This window comes from Nematolebias whitei, chromosome 15 (assembly GCF_014905685.2).
Source record: "Nematolebias whitei isolate Nwh7 chromosome 15, NemWhi1, whole genome shotgun sequence".
Taxonomy (NCBI): Eukaryota; Metazoa; Chordata; class Actinopteri; order Cyprinodontiformes; family Rivulidae; genus Nematolebias; species Nematolebias whitei.
In genome coordinates this window covers 24,111,822-24,135,790 of record NC_056512.1, presented here as the reverse complement: position 1 = coordinate 24,135,790, position 23,969 = coordinate 24,111,822, and the positions used below count along the sequence as shown (strand labels likewise).

The 23,969-nt window shown below is 38.6% G+C and overlaps 1 protein-coding gene across 1 annotated transcript; it reads right to left on the bottom strand.

The window, feature by feature from the left end:
• Window positions 1–1,117: 1,117 nt before the first annotated feature.
• Window positions 1,118–23,969, bottom strand: nubp1 (nucleotide binding protein 1 (MinD homolog, E. coli)). Its single transcript, XM_037689512.1, has 10 exons — window positions 23,922–23,969; window positions 22,916–23,020; window positions 22,698–22,831; window positions 13,178–13,246; window positions 12,938–12,970; window positions 12,752–12,842; window positions 12,518–12,672; window positions 10,063–10,173; window positions 1,615–1,801; window positions 1,118–1,230 (listed from the first exon to the last, which is right to left on the bottom strand). Exons 1-10 carry the CDS (start codon window positions 23,950–23,952, stop codon window positions 1,178–1,180), a joined length of 969 nt encoding a protein of 322 aa, XP_037545440.1. The 5' UTR covers window positions 23,953–23,969; the 3' UTR covers window positions 1,118–1,177.

The window sequence follows — 23,969 nt, the reverse complement described above, 5'->3', positions numbered from 1 at the left end:
TCATCTACATAGACAAAAAACAAAAGTGTGTCACATTTGATTGGTCTTTTATTTTGTCAATGAGTAGAATTACATTCAAATATGTCAATGTGATATATTTTAAATATTCAAAAATACAATTAACAACTAGAAACATTTTAATTATTTTATTGTAAAATCAAGAACAGATGCCTTACTTTAGTGAAAAACAAAATTTAAAAAGAAAAACTTTTCATGAACAATTGAATGGAAATGAGCACATTTTGTTCAACATGTAACTATAAAATATGAGCAGCTTTCCATGCACAATGAGGCGTAGCTGGATTTGTGTTTCCAAAGTAAATGTTCATCATTTCCAAAAAGACGATGTTACCTTGTGTTCAGTCTGTTAATTTTAAATGAGGAATGATCAGAAAATTCAAATCCAGATTATTATCATGCTGACAATTACCATTTCTGTTGCTACAGAGCTTTATTTTTACAGAAAAAAACATGAAAAATACACCAAAAGTAACAAAGTCCATGCTCAATAATCCAGGTATAAAATCCAACAATTTTCAGTCAGGTCATCTGGACAGTTTTTTGGGGTTTTTTTTGTGCTTAAACGTTTCACCTTCCATCCAGAAGGCTTCATCAATCAAGGAAACACACAACACAAAACAGATTCTTCCTCCAAACAGTGAAACAAACAAAAAAAAACCTGTCCCGATGACCTGACTGAAAATTGTTGAATTGTATACCTGGATTATTGAGCATGGACTTTGTTGGTTTTGAACCAGTTTGACATGACTGCCGACGAGGCAGAGGGCCGGCACTGGAGGAGGGGGCGTGCCAAAGAGACCATCTTAGCACCAACATAACTGGTTTGTTCCACTTTGAAGTAAGCTGTTGGGGGAAGAATCAGTTTTGTTGTGCGTTTCCTTGACTGATGAAGCCTTCTGGATGGAAGGTGAAACGTTTAAGCACAACCCCCCCCCCCAAAAAAAAACTGTCCAGATGACCTGACTGAACATTGTTGGACACCAAAAATATTTAATTTGAACTCTTTAAGTCATATATCAAAGCAACTTTGTGACTAATTTTGTTTTGAAAACCCTTCAAACTGGTTCTGACACAGTGAGCTTTCTTAAGTGTGTTTGTGATGCAGTTTTCTATCACGCTCTTGTCTCAGTTTTTTCCAATCCCAACAGGATGGGGGTCAGGGTGTGCTCTGCACCTCTGTCACTCTTTTAGAACAGTAGTCCTGGATACCTGGTAGGGATAGAGATAGAGAGAGATAGAGAGAGAAAAGATGGATGTGCTTCAATTTTTGAAATTAACTTTTATTTTTTTTATAAGAGCCTCAAATCACTTCTTATTTATATCACAATAAATATCATGCTGAAGGATTTTTTTTTTTTTTTTAACCAATTCTTCTTCCTCTTTAGTTGACTGCTTCCTATTTGTAAAATAAATACTTCTTCTTTCATTCCATTTAATCAGGATCTGGGCAAACTAAACAATAAAGTCATCAAAAATTATAAAGGGCCTTCACTAGAAAACAGAATATGTCTGTGTCTGCGTCGAACTTCCTTAGATATCAAAATCCACAACACAATGTAATAAAGCACAAATAGACTCTGAAAACTGACTCACTTTGCACAATAGTTTGGTAGGCTTTGGCTGCAGGAGAGTCGGGCACTTCATTGAGGAAAGACCGGCCCTCATCACAGCTCTGTGCTATCCTCGGGTCCAAAGGCACTTTGCCTAACAGAGGTAGACTAAGGTCCGCACACATTTTCTCAGCACCTCCGGTGGTTGGGGGGAAAATCTGTGAGGTGTTCTACAAGAGAGGTTAAAAAAACAAAAACATTTAGTATGCATTTGCAGAGCCTATACCTCAACAGCATAATTACTGTTTCAATCTAAACGTGAGGAGTTGAGGCACAAAAACAACCTGCAAATGCATTTTTTCCACAGTGCAACTGTTTATTTAAAGCCCTCGTGTTCAGCATAAAATCATATCAAACTTAGATGTTTAATATTTAACAAGCTGAACTAGGTCTTTTGAGATAAACAACAAATCAATTAATCGCATGATAAATTAAAATTATCAACCTCATTTTCATTTATCGGCTTTATCATTGCTTCGTCTCTCTCTTTCTACTAAAGACACTGGATGACAAAAGGCTCAACTCCGGTGCCCTTCACAAACCCCTCCCTTTCTCTTTTCTCTTGAAAATCCATTTTAACAATCCAAAATCGTGTTTTTGGATTGTTAAAAGCAACTAAGCTGAGAAGCTAATCTACGAGCTAAGCCAACAGGCCAACCTCGGGAAAAACCTCCTTCTTGTCGAAGCTCCAAAATTCACGGTTGAAACATGTGCCTTTGTGTAAAAAGTTGTTTTTCTCTGCAAAAAGAAGCTGAGAACTTGTTTACTAATTTTTTATTAAAAGCTTTGTGTGAAAAATGCTATGCTAAAGAGCTCAAACCCCACAGAGCGGCCGCCATTTTGAGAACCAAAGAGAGACAGACCATGTCACGTCAAGGGGCCTCTCTCCCATTTTTCTTAAGACACACGCTGCTCGCTTCCTCACTAGCTATCCTTCGGTTCAAACAGTCTTATACTGCCATCCGGTGGTCGAAAAAATGTACTACATGCAAAACAAATTAACACATTTATTCTTAAATTTGACAATAATTACAAATTATTGTCAAATTTCAAACAATAGTATCATTTATCGCAATAATTTCTGAGACAATCGCTCAGCAAAATTTGTTATCGTGACAGGCCTAAGCTGAACTGACACTTAAGGTGGGTATCAAGAACAAGTGCTAAACTAGCTTTGTTCTGTTTGCAATGACGCAATAATAAGCTCTGAGTAAAATGGGATCAATGTAAGCATTCTGTTAGAAAAACACCATTAATGGTTCACTAATGATGAGAAAATTATTAGACTAACAATTCTGGGCTCCCAAGTTATGGCCCGTCTCCTTCAAATGAGGACTTGTCTTCAACATAAGTCAGCTAAATGTTCAAACTTACATGCTCCTACATATCCCTTAAAACATTTTCAAGCCAGGCCTGAGGAGTCTCTTTGAAGTCTCTAGTGTGGATTATCAAAGTACTAAAGAGTCATGGGTGGTTGGAGTCAACTCCCTACTGTTATGCTTTTGAACCACCAAGCAAGGTAGTAACAGAGTTGAAACAGCCATTATATGTAAGCTGACATCACAGTTTAAGGGTGTGATGTAGCAATGACGACTGAGATTTAGAATGAGAAATGTTTGACACATTTTATAAGACGAGCTCCTCAAACATTTTAAAGATGTTGGCTTTATTTATGAAAGCTCACATCAATTTAAAAATGGCCAGAGGCATTTCTAAAAGGTCGTCTTTGCATCGTCCACAAAGCACTGGTACTCATGATATTTGTCACCATAAACTTACAATTGTCCCTACATTAAGGAAACACTTATAGTTTTTACCATAAAGTCGATACAAGATTGAACTCATGACTCATTTGTTTTAGTTCCGAAGTAAACTCTCTTCTATTCTGACAGTCCACGTTAGTTAGTTAGCTTCTACATATTTGATAAAGGAAGCAAAACTCAAATTAGTAGTAGACAATGCAGAATGTCAGTGGATTTCTCAAGTTTCTTTCTAAAAAAAATCTGCTTTCACTAGACTCAAATAAATTAAAGGGTGTTCTGTAGCCAACAGCTCACAATTGTTTCGTTTAGTGCTAAGCTGTTATCCCGAGTATTAACTTGGAATGGAAGCTGTTCTGACCAAAAGCTATTGTGTGTCTCAGAAAATTAGAATATTGTGAAAAAGTTCAATATTGAAGACACCTGGCGCCACACTTTAATCAGCTAATTAACTAAAACACCTGCAAAGGCATTAAAATGGTCTGTCAGTCTAATTTTGTAGGCTACACAATCATGGGGAAGACTGCTGATTTGACATTTGTCCAAAAGACGACCATTGACACCTTGCACAAGGAGGGCAAGACACAAACGGTCATTGCTAAAGTGGGTGGCTGTTCACAGAGCTCTGTCTCCAAGCTCATTAAAAGAGATGAAGGAAAGGAAAAGATGTGGTAGGAAAAAAAGTATACAAGCAATAGAGATAACCGCACCCTGGAGAGGATGGTGAAACAAAACCCATTCCATAATGTGGGGGAGATTCACAAAGAGGACTGCAGCTGGAGTCAGTGCTTCAAGAACCACCACGCATAGACGTATGCAAGACATGGGTTTCAGCTGTCGCATTCCTTGTGTCAAGCCACTCTTGAACAAGAGACAGCATCAGAAGCGTCTCACCTGGAACTGCTGTTGAGTGGTTCAAAGTTATGTTCTCTGATGAAAGTAAATTTTGCATTTCCTTTGGAAATCAAGGTCCCAGAGTCTGGAGGAAGAGAGAAGAGGCACAGAATCCACGTTGCTTGAGGTCCAGTGTCAAGTTTCCACAGTCACTGATGGTTTGGGGGGGCCATGCCATCTGCTGGTGTTGGTCCACTGTGTTTTCTGAGGTCTAAGGTCAACGCAGCCGTCTACCAGCAAGTTTTAGAGCATTTCCTGATTCCTGACCAACTTTATGGAGATGCAGATTTCATTTTCCAACAGGACTTGGCACCTGCACACAGTGCCAAAGCTACCAGTATCTGGTTTAAGGACCATGGTATCCCTGTTCTTAATTGGCCAGAAAACTCGTCTGACCTTAACCTTGACCTAAATCTTGTGAAGAGGAAGATGTGATACGTCAGACCCAACAATTCAGAAGAGCTGAAGACCTCTATCAGAGCAACATGGGCTCTCAACACCTGAGCAGTGACACAGACTGATCGACTCCATGTCACGCTGCATTGATGCAGTAATCCAGAAAAAAAGGAGCCCCAACTAAGTATTGAATGCTGTACATGCTCATACTTTTCATGTTCATACTTTTCAGTTGGCCAACATTTCTAAAAAAATCCTTTTTTCCTGGTCTTAAGTAATATTCTAATTTTCTGAGATACTGATTTGGGGTTTTCATTAGTTGTCAGTTATAATCATTAACATTAACAGAAATAAAGATTTGAAACATATAAGTATGTTTGTAATAAATGAATATAATATACAAGTTTCACTTTTTGAATGGAATTACTGAAATAAATCAACTTTTCATAATATTCTAATTGTATGACCAGCACCTGTACTCTACTCTTCTCTTGAAAAAAAAATATGGATGATTACAGACCTCCCATTAGGGAGCGGGGACTGTGCATCAAGCTGTTTAGAAGAACAGGTTTGTCCTGCAAAGGTGAAAGCAGTAGAAGTAGAACACACTGAAAACAGACAATTCTTAGAAGAGGAAAACAGCAAACAATCAGGTCTGGCTGAGGCACACCACAGACTGCTCTTCTGCTTCTTGTTTCAACTAAAACCTGGCTTCACTGCAACATTTATGACTGCTACAAATCTAGTTGGATGGGCTTACTTTCTGTGTAGACAAGATTAAAGAGAGCTCCATTAAGAACAGAGGTGACCTGTGTGGGTACATTAACAACACAGCAGCAACAATGTGATTGCTAATAACTCAGTTAATGATGGATGTAGTAAAAAAACGCAAAATGTCGGCACTTCTACCAATAATGAAAATTCAAAACACTGTCGAGGGCTCATCTGATCCTATTATAATGAGTTAAAGTTACACACCCAGTCAGTTTCATTGTGACTTCTGGACATTTCAACTATGCAAACTTAAAAACAGTTCAGCTGAAACATTAGTACTTTGTTCACCCCACTAAACATATGGAATCAGATTTATATGAAAAGGGCTGACAAAGTAGTCCCTTATGCACATCCTAAATTCTCAGATTACGTTTTCCCAGCATTCAAAACTGCTTTGAGACACATTCATATTATGTGTATGAAAGATGGTTGAGTAAGTGATTGTTGATTAACTGAAACATGCTAGAGAGGCTCTCACACACCATGAATGTAGCAACTCATTATATATTCAGGCACACAGAAAAGTGCATGAGTGATGTCACAGTCATCCTAATATTCAGTACCCAAGCAGATTAAAGTAAAACCCCTGAATCACATCAGAAGTCAGATGAAGGTGGAGATTTAGGAAGGCATCTTTCAGACAAAGTAGCCTTCAGGTGAGAAGGGGTTCTCTGCAGACCAAAAGTGGGCGTTTCTGGCGAATAGGCGTTTATGGGCGGCGAACACTGATTGGCTGTGGGTAACCCTCAAAGTCACGAGGATTATTGATGAGGTAACGTTTCTTTGCGATGTTTGACAAAGAAATATGATTTATTGTACTTATAAAGTATGTTATGTTTTCACTTATGCATTTTATTGAAGTACGTTTATTGTAGGTCACGATAGTTTCGACCGTTCTCTCGTTGTTGTCGTAACGCACTGAGGTAAAGTGAACCTCCACTCGGCTCCAGCAGCTCTCACTGTGCACGTTTACAACAACTGGGTGTTGCTTTTCAAAATAAATCACCTCCAAAGTTTAACATAGTTCATAGTAATAGTCAAAAGTTGCTGACCTTGTTGCAACATGAGTTAACACAAACATGAGTGTAAATTGTCAATGATTCAATAATGAGTAATAACTTATTCAATAAAAAGTCTGTAATTTGTCAATAATAGTCAATAATTCATTCAAGAATAGATTATGGGTGTTTGGTATGGCTCAGTGGCTAAAATGGGTTGGATGTTAGAGAAATTACTTAATTTTAAATTACCTGAATGCACAAATTCCTTCATTTATAGTTAAACTTTAGGAAATCAACTTTTTTTTTCCTTGTGAAAAAAATATCAAAATTAACTTTAAAATCCAATCCAGGATTAAGTAACAACTAGCAACACCCTAACTGTACTATGTTCTGTGTTTCCAACAGATGCTACGATGACTTCTAAAAATGGATGTCCCAATAAACACAATAAAAAAATTCAATGATGCATCAAATGTTGTCTGAGTATGTTTTAAGGTAATAACAAATGTGAAATCTGGAAAACAAAGAGAATTCCTGAATCTGTCTTGTGTGCTTTGATGTGTACATAAGTTTATTGGAGGTCCTGAAACAACTTTTCTGAGAACACAAAGATTTTTATTTTACCTTTAGCCAAGATGTCAGTTTGAAATCATTCTGCTTACTGCCAAACCAAGAGGTTTTTTAAGACGGTCTTCATTTGTATTGTTTTGTCGACTAAGCTAAATGTAATTTCTAAAATATGGATAAATCTGATCTCATCATGCAGCATAAGCAACTGGGTACAGGTGTGAGGGCCAAAAGTCTGGTTATGTACTGACTCCTAAATGTGCTCGTTTTCTACTGAAACATGGAGTAGGGTTGACCTTTAAAATGTGAGACAGCTGAGGAAGTTAACCAGTAAACAGAATACCTGCTCCAGGTGCAGAAATCTGACAGAACCTGAGAATCACTCATCTGTAGTGACTGCAGGTTGAACAAGAAAATGTGAAGTTAAAGGAAACATTCTTTGTCCCAAGGCCACTTTAAGTATCATTAATATTTTTCTTTCTTTATGAATCGATTGTAACTTTGTTCACATTTTTCAACAACCAAAATGGAATTTGTTTTTTAATGTTATGGCTAGGTATTAAAAAAACCCAAACATTTAGCTCTCCCCACTACCCAGTTATGTTGCTCTTATTTTGAAATGTAACCGGAAGTTCTGTGTTAAGAGAGTCGAAAAAAGAAGTTACGGAGACGCCGCGGCAGCATACTGGAGCAATGTAGAACCGAGACGCCGCCGCCAGTGTTGAACCTGAGACGCCGCTAATGTCGAACCGGTTAATACCATAGACATAATATGCCTGTGGGTAACACAATCTGCCAATAACACCTTGTTTTTAGACATAATGTGTCTGTGGTTACGGCATTTTATCGTTCAGCCTTTTTTTCTATCGTCCAATCAGATGTGGCCGCCCAAACACGCCTATTTTTCTATCGTCCAATCAAATATGGCCGGCCAGACACGCCCATTTTTCTATCGTCCAATCAGATGCGGCCGGCCAGACACGCCTCTTTTCATATAGTCCAATCAGATATGATCGCCCAGATACGCCTTCCGAATTTGGCTGCAGAGATACCTACTTGCTTCAGGTTGGCAAGAAGTGAACTTTCCTGAGCTATTAAGAAAAAAAAAATAATTAAGACATAAAACACTAAACAGAAACATCATAAGTGGGTGGGTCACCAGTGATGACTCCTATCACAATAAACCAAATAATTTAAATGGCTGTTTAAAGACATTTAATAACCCACCAGCTAAGAGAACCCCTTACAGTTTGCTTAATTCTGCCAGTCCCATAATGTGAGCACACATGCCCTGCACATATTATTCCACGTAATGAAAAAGAACAGCCATGTCAAGATTCTGTTCGTCTCGTTTCTCTTCAGACTTAAATACCATTATCCTTCAGCAGTTTACAGTAACGCCCTACTTACTCAGAATAAAAACTTAACTCTGGAAATGGATTTTGTATTCCTTGTCAAAAACCCAAAAGACTGCAAGTGCTGGCAGTAAAATGTCACACTATTTAAATGAACACAGGAACTACTCAGGGATGTGTACTCAGTCCTTTGAACTTTAAGGCTCCCACATACTTGGGTGTGCTGTGTGTACTCTGTGAGTCGCGCGGACTCAGCATGCACTGACCGCAGAAGGTTGAGACGTCATACTCGAGTGTACACCCTGATGGGCTGTAGCCCAGCTCTGCAGGCAAGGGACATTTACCTTCGGGACAAATTGAGGTTGCCGATTGGTCATTTGCTGACACGCCTACTGGATTGATTGACAGGTTGCCAAAAAACCCCAAAAAACTGAGAGCTGCCGACGGCCCTGGGTAGAGGCAGCTGGCAGCCCAGGAACAGCAGCAGCGGTGCTCTGTGTTTATATGTTGTTAATAAAAAGTTCTAAATAAAAAAACAAACAAAAACAGGGAGCCCTGGCCCTGCAGCCCACACATCAGACCGGCCCACCAGGAAATCTCCAGATCCTCCCGCAGCCACGCTGGACCTGATTTTAATTCTCTTGTGACAAATTCCTTCATTTCTCACAATTTCAGTGATGGCGTCAACAGAGGAGGAAGAGATCGCTTGTCTCTTGGCAAAAAAAAAAAAAGGCCATTAAACCAGACCAGGAAGGAAGAAGGGGAATTTAATACAATGGTGTCGCATATAAAACAGTCCGTCGCTGGGCAGTTTATTGTGCAACACAGAGTACACGTGCGTGGTCGTAAAAATGTATCTTTGCGCGGACAGGGCTTGCGGGCATCCGCTTCGAGTACATTCGAGTGTGCGGGGGCCTTTACTCTACTAAGACACGAGTGTACTGCTGCAGTGTAATGGGCAAGACATCTATGCAACATGCCATGATAAGTGCTAAGAAAATTCCTGAAGTTTTGCTCCCAATTTTAAGGGAAGATGCAAGACGAAAACCCCTACCTCCCTTCTAAGAGATCTGTCTCACCCCTCCTGTGGATTGTTTAATCTTGCATCATCTGATGAAAGATATCATTACGTCAAATCAAGAACAACCAAAAATGTGCAAAGCTTCATTCCTAAAGCGATAAGGCTCATAAGCATACAAATACTTTTTTGCACCCATCTGTCCAAGAGAAACCATTTGGTCTGTTGTTTAGTTTTGTACATAAAACAAACAAACAAACAAAAGTTGACAGGTAAGTTCACACACTGAGCTGCATGTGGCTGTAAATACAGTGTAGATGAACCTTTAAGTCAGCAGAGAAAAAACTAAACAAATACACAAATACAGCAAAAAGAAAGTAAAGGGCATGTTGGTGTTGTGGTTAACTTGCACTGTTCCTCTTTTTTGTGCATTGTGTGCACATTTCTGTGAACTGGACTAAGAAATGTTGTCTGCACACCTTTCTTCACCAAGTTGGAAAGTTCATCATCACAGACATGAATGAGCAATACTGTGCTCCCTGCATGCAGCTTTAAAACAACAGAACCAGTTGTCAGTAAGGTTAATATTTACAATGTTGTTGAGGTAAACGAGCATTAGTCATTGTCTTTATTGAGTAACTGTGTCTGTATATTTGAGTCAGTGACCTTGCATTTGGGGCAGACAAATCCGCTCATGTTCTCCACCACTCCAATGATCGGCAGCTTAACCTTTTGACAGAACCTGATTTCCTTTCGCACATCCTGCAATGACACCTCCTAGAAGATGACAACAACAAAAAAAACAAGTCAGTAAGTAAAAGAAGGAGGTGTGAAGGAGGGAGAGGGGGTGTATGAAAAGATGGCTGATGAAAGAGCAATAAACTAAACAGTTTTCTTGTTTGAATGTACTGAAATGATTAATAGTAATAAAAAAAAAGAGAGAGAAAAGAAAAACTTTGATAAGAGCCAACCAAAATAATAAAATGTTGCTTGTTTCTCATGGTAATTTTAGCTTGGCATGCACATTAGTTATGGTTACACTGTAACTTAAGGTATGAGGAAGTGTTTTGGCTGAAGTGTAATGTCACAAGACCAAACCAAAACTATCAGGAAATGTTTCTTTTAAACAGTGTCGCACCGAGTTCAGTGGAAAGTGATTTGAGGGGCACGAACGAGCATTTAAAATCACTTGAAACAAACATTACCCACAGAGTAATCTTGGTTAATTATATTTATTGTATATATACAGGGGCCCTATTGACCCCTGGTTAAAAGAGATACTTTAAAATTAAAAATTAAACTTCATAACTAGTATTTCTAAATAAGGACAGGTCAAAGTTGAACTAAAAAAAAATTATGAGTGTGATGAAAGCCCGTGTCTTCATATCAGGATGACAACTCTCAGTAGGTTATAAACACAATTTGTTTTTTTATAAATCTAACAAAGATGAGGAAAAGTTTCAAAAAGTTTAACCGTAGTATTTTGTCTTTTTAGTTAGTAACAGTAAAATAAAACAAAGTTGATATAAATTGCATTTTTTTCCCCCAAATAACCTAAATATAACAACAGAACGAAACTCCCAAAATGATGTTGTGGCCTTTGGGTTTGGTTTTCCACCCCAAGATTTTTATGGTTCGTTACAGTTGTGGTTAAAGATAAAGTTATCACTTACAAATAAACCATCAAATGAACAAAGACATTTAACATCTTTTTAGGAAATGCATCACATTACAAGTACAAGGCAAAACAGATGCAGTGAAAGTATATGCGGTATGCACACAACCTTTAAAGATGGAAATTCCCTTTACAGTTCTTTATACTAGTAGCTGTCTCTTATTGCTGTGTCAGGCCTAAATAGTCATACAACTATTAAGCTTGTAGGTGACTCAGCAAAGACTCAGTTTGTGTACAGACACGAGCACCAACAGGATGAATTAACCGAAGACTGTTTGATTTCAACAATGGCATTCACAGTGTTTAGTAACTCTCTATGTGTAGTGAAAGTCTTTTAAGAAATAATTATTATTAAACAGGATTATTGAGCATGAACTTTGATGTTTTGAACCACTTTGGCTGTGGCGGCCTCAGAGGAGTCGACGGGGGAGAGGGCGGCCCCCAGAAACCATCTTATCACCAGCAAACTTGTTGGACCACTTTGGGAGTGTGCTGCTTGTGGGACTGTTTGTTTGTGGCTCCTTAGACTGATGAAGTCCTTTGGATGAAGGACGAAATGTCTCTCAACAACAACAAACCGTCCACATGACCTGACTGAACAGTGATGGCAATTTTACCTGGATTACTGAGCATGAATCTTGCCGTTCTAAGAAATGTTTATATACGAATACAGCAAGTTTATTTTTTGCCATTGTTTTAGTTTTCTCTTTGTAAAAGTACTTTTATGAAAAATTATTATTATTATTGCTCCTTGAGATATCTATAGAAAAGCATAAGACGAAGCCGTAAAAATCACCAAAAGAAACAAACAAGATAAGCCTTTTTTCAGAAAAATGTTCATTTAAGCACAAGTTGTTAACATTAGTTTTTTTAACCCTTGTACTTCCCTTGGGTCAATGGGGGCCATTTTGACCCACATGGCAGCAGGACAAATCAAACTGGAGAGCAGGTGTTATATTGTAATAACCTGTTGGTTAAATACAGCGTGTGTTTAGGAATAAAACAGCCAGGCAGGTGTTTTATATGACTTTCCTGTTAGCGTGCTAACCTGAGTATTTGTATGACTCAACATCATCTGGAGAACCAGTAAATCTATTACTACTACGGTACGAAAAAATTTAATATATTGCACTAAAATAAATAAAAACAAAGATAATTGGTGTGTAACACAAACCCAACACTTATCCCCCTGAGAACTTGAGTACAAAAATAAACCATGTTGGAAGCATCATGATGTTTCACATCAGAAGGTTTTGAAAAATGTATGAATTACACTAAACACCACTGCCTCTGAGATGTAGAGTTTTTAGCCTGGTAGGGAACAGAAAGTGTAACGAAGGTTTATCTTTATGAATGACAACAATCCTACACATTCTGCTCAAGTGGCTATTTCAAAAAGTCAAGTCAGAGCCAAGAACCCTAAACCGACAGAAAAAAGTGGCATACCTGTGGTGTGGTGATGATGACCGCTCCGTCAACATGAGTGGAGCTGAGGTACTGCACGACTGACAAGTGTTCATCAGAGGTGCCGGGTGGAGTGTCCAGGATGAGGTAATCCAGCTCCCCCCAATCAACATCCCTTAAAAACTGCTTGATCATCCCTATTTCAAGACAAATTCACACAAGTTGTAGTTTTCCAACATTCAGAAACTATTAACTAAAAACTACACATGGACACACCATTTTTCTTGGGTCCTCTCCAGATCACTGCATCATCAGGACTACTGAGCAGAAAGCCAATAGACATAACTGCCAGGTTGTCATCTACATACTGCAAACACACAGGATAAAATACAAACTTGATTCTATTCATTGTTTTCAAACAATGTGACCATTAAATGTGGAAATCTGTCTGAAGTGACTCACCACAGGAGACCAGCCGGAGCCACTCTGATGAACCTACATGTGACAGAACAGAAGAGACAGAACCAGACGTGTTACAAAGAAATGTTTCCCTCAGTTCAAGGAATCTGTGTGTAAAGGATCTCAAATCAAACAAAGACACACGTCATTTTAAGTTTAAAACTTACAATACGTGTTGTGATTGAAATATTACAAATGGTTCGGAGAATCAAATGGTTTCAACCTTTTTTCTAAATGACTTACTTGTTCACCCTCCAAGCCCATGATCCTGGGAATGGACGGACCGCAGATATCCACATCCAGGAGGGCCACCTAAAAACAGGGAAATGGTGAAGAAAAGAGAAAAGAGCTTTCTCTGAACCACTTCTTTCTGTTTCCCAAAGGAAGAGCTCCAGCAACACAATCAAACTAATTAATTAAATAAATAAACTCTTTAAGTGTCATTTTAGCAGCATCTCTTTGAAGAGCAGGAGAAAGAATCCATTTTGACATCGAGATCTATAACAAGTGAAGATATTGTAAGTGCCATGTTTAAAACTCAGTTAAACTTTTAGTTTGTTTAGTTTGTACAAAACAAACATGCAGCTTCAACTAAAATAAAACTAGAGAAATTGCATTTCCTGCAAAAATGCAATGTGAATGCTTAGTGCAGAAGAACTTCCCGAAAAACAGATGAAATTAGCTAAAGCATGCTGAAATGTAGCTGAAATAGAAGATCAAGCCTAAATTATCAGCCGAAAGCAGAAAGAACGCATATTTGCTGAATTAGGTTTAAATAAGCAGAAATGTGCACAACAATTAGGAAATTAGCTAAAAAAAAATAGACGAGAAGTAGCTAAAATGGCAAAAAAAATAAATAAATAAATAAAACTATCAGAAGGATGTGGAAAGGACTGGAATGAGCTAAAAAAAAAAAAGTGAAATTAGCTGAAAAAGTTCATTCTAGCATCAAAAGAGCTAAATAGTAGCTGAAAGAGCTGAAAAAGCTGGAAGGAGCATAACAAGCTGAAATTAACATAAAGCAGTTAATTAGGCTGAAAGTAACAGAAATTCAAATGAAAAACTTGAATTTATCTGAGTGAAAACAGCTGAAATTAGCTAAAAACATGCTACAAAAGGTAGCTGAAAAGTTAGAACAAGTTTAAGTTAGCAGAAAAAAGTGGAAAGAACACACGTTTGCCCAATTAGGCTGAAAAAAGTTTAAATGAGTGCAAAAAATCTGGAATTAGCTGAAAAAGCTAAAATTAGCATAAAAACAGCTAAACTGTAGCTGTAATTTACATACACTCTTAGTTCATGACTCGGATCTTACTGTTTTTCTTTACAAGTTGTGCTTATGTTGGATGTAACTGGGACCCTGTGTACATAGTTTCGTCCCACCTCATGTACCACGTGTATGACAAATAAATATCACTGAATCTCTGAATGTGAATCTCTGAAATTGCAGAAAAAGCTGAAGCTTGCATAAATAAGCTGAAAGGAGCATAATAAGCTCAAATTAGCAGAAAGAAGTTAGAAGAAGCACAACAATTAGCAGAAAGAATCTTAAAGGAGCACACAAAACAGCTGAAGAAACAGCTGAAAGTAGCTGGAAAAAAGTTTAAATTTGCAGAAGGAAGCTGAAAGAAGCTGAACCAGAACAAAATGTGAAAGGAGCAGAAAAAAGGTTGTAAACAGATGTGAAGATCTGAAGGATGGAAAATGAGCTCAATTCATTTCCTATGAGAAAAAAAATGGCAGAAAAGGCTAAATATTTCAAAAAGCTAAAGTTGCACCACTACCAAAAGTCATAGCAGGATTGACCTGAATGATTTGATTCATGATTTGTTGAAATAGCACAAAAATTGTGGAACGAGAAAGATGCTGAAAAACATACGAAAGAAAAACGGATCACAATAGTGTGAATGCTTCATAAACATTCACACTGTTAGTTGTAGCCAGCTAGCTGGAACTGTCAAAAACACTCAAATAGCAACGCATTGTTTAAAACAGTGTCTCTAACAACGTTACAAGACAATCCTTGAAATCAGCATGTATAAAGTGTCTGCGTTGCATTTCTTTTCAGAAATTCAGATCAATAGATGGAGGATCAAATATTTACTGGAAGGAAGCTTTTGAAGTGACATAATTACATAGTTTTGGCTATGTAAAACCAAACTGGGTGTACCTAGCCGGTTTGTTTTGTTTTTAGTAGAACCACCTCCAGCACCGATCCCAGTCTGAAACCTCTGATAGAAAACCTTTGACGTGTTAACTGTTGCCGTAGTTGTGATCTTCATTCTATATCAGGAGACAATCTTTAGAGCAAGTTTGGGCTTGGCAATACATTTCTTGCTTTTGTCTTTGACAAAACACGTGCAAGAGACGGCAATAAGTAGAGGTGAGATAGGAATGTGGCTCGAGACATTCTGCTGGACGGACGCCACCAAGCTCTTTCGAAGCTCCACTGGAGGAGGTGTGTAATGGCTGAGCTTCTGCCTTAGAGCTTAAACACAATAAACATATCAGAGAAGAGGAATGTGGTGAACTAATCTTGTTGCTACATAAAACCTTGATTTTTATATAGTCACTTATCTCTGTATTCACAGCTGGTCTGTCTACAGCTCCAATCCTTACATTTATGCAGGCTCTACCTCAGTTACATGGTTATTTTTCCTTTCGATTTCTTTTTGATGCGTGGGCTTGATCAGGCCAAACACGAAGAGGTGCTCAATCCTTTGCATTTCATGCATGCACTAAATCACAAACAAAATAATCTCCAATGTCTTCAAGATTTATCATTCTTCCTCGCATCGTGTTAAAAAGACGTGGCATTAATTTCAAGAGCTACTTTCTCAAAACATTTCTGCAAACATAAAGAAAACTACTTATTATACAACTTGCATAATGCATAAACAAAAGCACCGACTTTATCAACGTGACATTTAAGCCTTAAGATGCACAGTAGTCCCTCGCTACTTCGCGGTACGATTATTGCGGCCTCGATCTATCGCGGTTTTTCAAAACAAGATTGGACATGACACACAATTCATTCATTCAACCTTTATTTTGACAGGTTCATCCCATTGAGCCTCGAGGACTCGTTTACAAGAGAGACCTGATTTTAACAAAGAACGATGACAACAATGAATAACAACGACAACAATAGACTGTTATAAAATAGGCATACACATACAAATTTAAGTTTCTTCTTTTTTTTTTTTTACAAATCAAAACAAAATAGCAACCAAAAGGACAAACAAGAGGAATAGTCGCAAAAAAACAGCTAGATTATAAGGCGATGTAGAAAACTAAAAACAGGAACATGTCTGCATTGGTTTTTCCCAGGAACTTAGCAGATGTTTAAAGTCACTTAGAGAGGTCAAGGTCAAGAACTTCTATCTTTTTCAAGGTGTTCCAGGAAACAGGAGCAGAGTAGGAGAAGGCCAAGTTCAGTCCTCACTGAGGGAACGCTGCAGGTAATAATGTCCTGAGAGCGCACGCTGTAGCTGCACTCACGTAGAGACATGTAGGAGGAGATGTATGAAGGCAGTTAACTGATTGATGGATGAGTCGCACGTGCTGCAGCACCTGCTGCACCTGTGTGCAGCCCACAGTTGCAGAAGCTTCCTCCTGCGGCCCACAGCTGATCTCTGCTCTGCAGGAGAAGTGGGCGTGGCCGAGAGCACTGGCAGAGAGCTGAAATCATGACATGCTGTGCACTTTTAGAGCGTTTAGAGTTTAGAAACATTCTTTAGAATATTGCAAGAGTGTGGGGTTTAAAATATACTGTATTTTCTGGCGTATAAGTCGCTCCGGAGTAGAAGTCGCATCAGTCCAAAAAAAAAAAAAAAAAAGCATCACGAAGAGGAAAAAACATATATAGGTCACTTTGGCGTATAAGTCACATTTATTATGCATAACTGCTGAGCTGTCGCGTTTATTTAATGGTCAAAACAGCTTCATTTCACCTGGGTGGTGCCATTCATCCATCGTGGCCAGAGCTGCTAACTCTCCAGCATTCCTCCACTTGCACCAGCTGAGTGAAGCAAGTGCGCATGGGAGGATTCGCTGTTGCGGTTTTTAAAAATTTAACAAGATTAACACTTAAAGAACAACTCTTTATATACATATACATTCTTACATACACACACACACACTAAAATAAACTACTACTAACTACTTGTACTACCATTCCTACTTCACAGTTTTTCACTTATCGCGGTGCTTCAGAGTAACAGATCCCCTGCGATAAACGAGGGACTACTGTATTTGCTTTGTACCAAAACGACAAACCTTTAACGTGTATACTTACGTAAACCGTCGGCCAACAACATTTTTCAACTTAAAACTAACTTTTATTTGGTTTCAATTTTGAGCATAAAGTGATGAAGTGATTTATGCTAATGCACATAAAGATGAAGATCTGAGAGCTGGGAGGAGAGAGCCTGAGCTGTTCGTTCAATCAGCTGATCAGCTGTGAATGTGTATGTAAGGAGATCAGTAACTCCTTACAGTCAATAACTGAGGAGATTCGCATGCAGGATGGTCCTTCTTGATCAAACACCAACTGGACTGATGGGGCAAAGACTGCAGAGCAAACTTTATGCAGCGATTGAGATGTCTTGTTATGTCTGAACAGGCATTGTTGGGACTTTCGAGGTAATGTTTTTCCTGTGATTGTGTAGCAAAATATCTCACAAACCACTTGTTGGACTTTAATGAAACTCTCAGAAAGTTATCAGTAGATGCACCTCTTGGTTGTGGTGCACCTCAGTTTGCCAACACAATTGAGTAAACTTACAAAAACATTATAAATTGAAACAACTCTGCCAATTTTACAGACATAGAAATAAAAATTGGTGCGAATATGTCAAGTCATCCTCACCTCTTTCTCGGAGTGCTACCATATCTGACAGGATCTCATAGTATCACATAAAGTAGTACTGACATTTACAAGGTTTGACCAAAATGGCTTCAACTCCCATCATTTCTCAATATAAAATGATTTCAGTGTAAAACTCTAGCACAAAAGGCGACACGTCTTTAAATAGAAATGTTGTTTAGTTAAACAGCGATCGACTGTGACGGAAAGTTTAGAAGGAAATCGGTGACACCAGGTCCATGCTGGCAGTCATGCAGATGATGGTTGCTTTAGGTGTGAGAGTGGAACGCTTCAGTATTTTCATGCCTACAGTGGACTCTAGTGGTTGTTTTTGTAAATCAAATATGCAGAAAGCAGACAAAAAGAAGCCTTGAGGAAAAGATCATTTGGCTGTTATGCTTGGGTAGATTTGGCTCACATTGTTTGTGTCCACTCGTCTCCTTTGAATGTAAAATCATTGAAAATGAGATAAATCTGATAATCTCTTTGTTATGAAGAAACATTTCTGTTGTGATCAGTTCATCTGTAGGTAAAGTTTAATACAGTAGTCCCTCGCTACTTTGCAGTTTCTCAACAATTGTCAACTTTAATATTACTCACGTGATTGGGACGGTACGGGATAAAAAGTTAACGAAAAAAATACTTCGGACAGGTGCCGCCATTTTGTAGTTTTCTTTCAATAAGCCTACACTGTAAGGCCAGTCAAAAGAACTACGCTACCCAGAAGCCAACAGTGCTTCCAGCCCCTGTTTTCTGCCGAAATGGAAAGAAAGTTTTGCAACACAAAGTCAGAAGTAACGATCTATCTATGAAGATCTGACAGAACTGGCAGGAAAGTCACAAATAATCCTGAAGCTGAAGTTGTATCTTCACTGGTGAGTAGCTGGGCTGCAGCTGATCCAGACTCAGTGTGACCCGTATCCTGGGGGCTGCAGGGAACAGACCGAAGTGGGGTTCGGCCTGGTTCTGGTCGCGCAGTACTGGTCTGTACTGGGCTGAGGTGGTGGACTAATCCTGGGCAGCTTTGCGCGCAGTATCCTTCCTGGAGCGGTAGCACGTGCACATCAACCTGGACGGGGCGGTGGGCTTCATCATGCTGCAGGGTGGCCAACCAGAACCGAGCTTCTGCAGAGCTGGTGAGCATGGCTGGATTAACCATATGGGCAACTGGGCAACTGCCCAGGGGCCCATGATCTCTAAGGGGCCCAGGGCAGTGAGGGCACAAACAGAATATCTGGTTAGCTCCTGCTTTACTTGTTACCCTGTGCAGCACAGACAGACTGCTGCGCTTCCACTGCATTTGAGCAGCCCCGCCTCCTCCCAGTGCGGCTGCTGCAGCTCTCGTTTTTTTTTTGGGGGGGGTCAATCGGATCTTCAGCGTGACCTGTCAATAAACTCGGAAGGCGTGTCAATAACTGACCAATCTACAACCTCAATTTGTCCTGAAGGTAAACGCCCCTTACCTGCTGACAAGCTCATCAGTTTTTTTCCCTTGAGAAACATTGTTTTAATGAAAACAATAAATTTGTATCTGGTGTGAGATTATTCTAGCAGTTTTGCAGATTTTTAATCTACTTAATGAAGAATAGTATGACTTAAAATCGTTCATCAAACAGGAAGGAGAGGTTATTATCACTCCTCTTACTACAGTGAATGTTGTACTTTGTTATAAGTACGACTATATTTATGGCATCAGAGAAAGCTGAGCTTAAGTTATCTACAGAAAGTAAAATGGCATCAGCATGAAAAGAAGGAATGTTAAGTTTGAGATTAATCCAGTTTCTGATGTTTGACCAAACGCTTTGTATTGACTTTTTTTTTTTTATTATTGCTCGAGGGATTCATCTTCTGATTTACAAAAGGCACACAAATCAACCTCAAATTTAAATCTTATTTCAAGAAACATGGCTACAGGATATATCTTGTTTATTATTGTTAAATTATTCTTTTATTTTCATTCAACCTTTATTTAGACAGGTAAATCCCATTGAGCCTCAAGGACTCATTTACAAGAGAGACCTGATACCTCCTGATTCTCCTGAGACCTGATTTTCCTTCACTTTAGGATATTTAGGCCATTTGACAAATTAGAAGGAGCAGAAATCATACTGGTTTTATGATGTATATTAGGAGGTTTCTAGAAGGAATCTTTGTTATACTCAGTAAATCCTTTGTTGCAAACATTCATTGATAATCTTATTACATTTGAAGTCGACTAAGTTACATATATTTAAATTTAATTTGGGCATCAAATCGTCACCTTTGAATATATAATATTTTTAATTAATTAAATCAGCTGTTGGTCAGGCTACTTCTTGTTGTGCCATTAGCTCTAAAATAGTTACTGAATCAAGTGTTTACTTCCATCAATCCGTGGGGGTAGCAGCCTAAGTGGGGAGGCCCAGACTTCCCTCTCCCCAGCCACTTGGACCAGCTCCTCCAGGGGAATCCCAAGGTGTTCCAAGTGTTTACTGATGTAGGTAAAACTAGAATGCAGGAGATGGGATCTACTTGATCTTTCAATTGATTTTGGTGATATTATTTACATGAACGCTCCTACAAGAACCCTGCAGATGTTGGATGCTGTCTATCATGGTGCACTAAGATTCATAACTGGCTGTGATTATCGTACCCACCACTGCACCCTGTATTCATTGGTTAACTGGTCATCATTAACTTCACGCAGACTCTCTCACTGGTACATTTTCATCTTTAAATCACTTCTTGGTCTGCTGCCTTCATACATCTCCTCCTACATGTCTCTGCGTGAGTGCAGCTACGGAGTGCGCTCTCAGGACATTATTACCTGCAGTGTTCCCTCAGTGAGGACTGAACTTGGCAAAAGGGCCTTCTCCTACTCCGCTCCTGTTTCCTGGAATATCTTACAAAAAGATTTGAAGCTCTCGACCTTGACCTCTCTAAGTGTCTTTAAGAATCTGTTGGACTCCTGGCAGGGTCCAATGCAGACATGTTCCTGTTTTTAGTTTTCTACATTTGTCTTGGTATCTAGCTGTTTTTTTTTTTTTTGTTTGTTTTTTTGTTTTGTTACCTTTTTCCTTTTAGCCATCCTATTTGTTAAAAAAAAAAAAAAAAAAAAAAAAAAAACTGTAGTATGAGTTTTTATAACTGCTTATTGTTGTTGCTGTTGTCCATTGTTGTCATCTTTCTTTGTTGAAATCAGGTCTCTCTTGTAAATGAGTCCTCGAGGCTCAATGGGATTTACCTGTATAATTGATACTTTATTAAAAATTTTCAGGGGGAGGACCCCCAGACCTCCCCATCAGTGTGTAACCCCAAATACACATTATAAATGCTTCTGACACCAGTGGCCAACACGTTACTAAACAAGTACACATGTGGTGTCATGTGGTGTTCAAAGTATGTTCAACTTAATTCAGTCTTGATGATTTGTGTCAATGAACATTTGGAGTTTTATACATAAAAATACACTTGATAGTTAGAATTTTAAGTATATTTACTGTATATTATGATAATTTATTCAGTATTTTGCCAGATTATGGTGATTCTGGGGTCGTGATGATGGGACCCTTGAAGATTGTTGCCCAGGGTACAGCGAAGTGTTAATCTGGCCCTGCTGGTGAGTAAAATTTTGCAGTAGCTGCTGTGCAGTACATATATGTATGTTTTTTTCAATTATATAGGTTTAAGAGATTAGAACATTGCAAGAGTGTGGGGAGGGGTTATAAAGCCTTAAAATATTTATAAATACTAAAATAAATATAGCGTTCCTACTTGGCAGTTTTTCACCTATCGCAGGGGGAGGGGGTGGAACGTAACCCCTGCGATCATCGAGGGACTACTGTAAAACATATTAACACAAGTAGTTCACATCACTACGATTATATTCATCCTCTGGCTGAGCAGTTGCTCATGAAGATCTTTCTATTTTTGCTGCAGCAGCAGAGCAGTTCAACAAAATATGGCTAGTTAAAGAAAGGGATATTTGTTTGGCTGTCAACAACCACAAACAAAATGTAAAAATGCAATAACAATATGCATTTTCATAGCTATATTCACCCAATTATAATTTTCTATACCCGATTGGTGCTGTAGAAGGTGAAGGGTATAAATGTGCATAAGTACATGCAGGGTTGAATGCAAGTGGGAAAATGTGTGCATGTGTACAAAATGAATACTATACCTTACTAGCACATAACTGAAACCACTGTGTCGAGCAGATTGTAAGATGAATACATGAGGTGTGGATTTGACTTGGCAGAAGATGAAACCAGCCCCTCGTTAAAATGTATTAAATTGAAGATTTGAAACAGAAATATAGATTCTGTCCAGTTTAGGTTTTGAAGATGATCAACGTCCTCATATTAGCTTGGCTGATCCACAGCAGCATCCATCATGGCTTTCAGTCAGGGCCAAATCTGGCCCAAACAAGTTCAATCGAAACAGCGTAACTTAAACTCTCACTCTTTGTGATCACCATCTTTTTCTTCCTCTGAGTTGTACTTCTCAGAGGAAACGTCTGACAGACTCAACGAAAAAGCTTCAGAATCAGCGTTCGAATGTGTTGATATGCACTCGTTGGCCATAGTGTGGATCAGGGAGAAACTCACAACATGGTATATTGTCAGCAACTTAATTATTCACAATGCATATTATCCACTTTTTTCCATGTATGTTTTGAAAACTTGGTATTTTTGTGAATTCCAGCTGTGAAAATCCATACTTCACCACTCTGTTGTGATTTTATTATCATTGTGCAGTTGCTAGTTTAAATGAATATACCTGTGAACAGTATATTTACGGATGATGTCATTTTGTTGCAAACGATAACCGTTTCAAACTTTCCCTGAACTTAAAATAAAAACACTTTTGTGCATTGTCAAGCTTTTCTTAAACATAAGACCAGAAATAAGCACTTACCTCCTTCGTGTTGTCACTTGCCAGTGCATGGGCCAGGTGAGCACTGAAGGTACTCTTCCCCACTCCTCCTTTTCCTGACAACACCAGGATCTTGTGTTTGACCGCTGACAGTTTAGCACCAATTTCTGCAATAGCTGAGATGAGAGAGGAAGAGGATATGAAGGATGAGTACTTTGAGGTCCATTACATGCATTTGTGTTGTGATGGTCAGGTTTTACCAGGGTCCGGGGCCTTTGTGGCTCCAGATGCACACAGCTGCTGGTTGGGGCAGCCCTGACATGACGCAGACTTTCCTGCTTGCTCACTTGCGGTACCCGGGCAGTCTACAATGATAACGTGCACATTCAGAGTCCATGTTAGTAAGATTCTGAACTCTATAATAAACCCAACTCCATGGGTAAAAAGTATCTTTGTCACCACTGACATTTCAGGATAAATAATAAATTATTTTGAATCAGTATTGTAATAATTGCATTTCAAGTCAAGTATTAGCCTAGTTACTTTTTCTAAATATAAACAGAGAGACAGAAAGTTACACAGAGGTCCCAGAAAATTAGTTTTAAGTTATATTATTAACATGCCAATAAAAATACAATTCGTATCTCATTTAAAGAACACGCAAAAACGCAAAACAACAACAACAACAACAACAACAACAACAACAACAACAACAACAACAACAACAACAACAACAACAACAACAACAACAGATTGTGAATGTTGAGGTGTCACGGCATGACTCAGCAGTTTTTTAGCGAGTAGTGCAGCGTTTCACCGTAATAACATCCAGCTTTTTTTCAGTTGTTCACTATTCAGACTCTCTCAAAAACTAATTCATGAACATTTTTATTTTACTGCTGCATTCAAGCATTTTTCTCCACTAATTTTATCTAAAAGATCCAAACAGTGCTAGGACTGTGCGTTTTTGTTAGCTGTTTGTTACAATCGGTAGTTTTTTGTTTTTTTTTTGTTGAAGAGACGATCTTAAATGACCCGTCTCGTTCATGTTTGTTCCATAGCATCATTAATGACAGCTACTGCGACCCTTGTTTACAAATTCACGACGAATTCCGAGCAGACACTAGAGAAGCAAAATGGCGCCACTTGTCTGAAAGTCACAAAAATGAAACTAGAAGGAAGTAAAATGCTTGGCAGGCTAAATACAGAGCTAGAAATACATTTTCCAGGCAGCAAACCCTTAAAAATATAACTTTTAAAACTCACGTTCCGGGACATTTTCTGGTACGTCAGCCATCTTTGTTCGACAGGTGT

Bases quoted from the DNA above. Each gene is read 5' to 3' on its own strand.
- nubp1 (XM_037689512.1), bottom strand. From the start codon at position 23,952: ATGGCTGACGTACCAGAAAATGTCCCGGAAC. The intron at 22,832-22,915 runs GTAAAACCTGAC...CTCTCATCTCAG, and splicing joins CACAAAGGCCCCGGACCCTG to CTATTGCAGAAATTGGTGCT. The intron at 1,802-10,062 runs GTCACTGACTCA...CCTCTCTTGTAG, and splicing joins TTGTCTGCCCCAAATGCAAG to AACACCTCACAGATTTTCCC.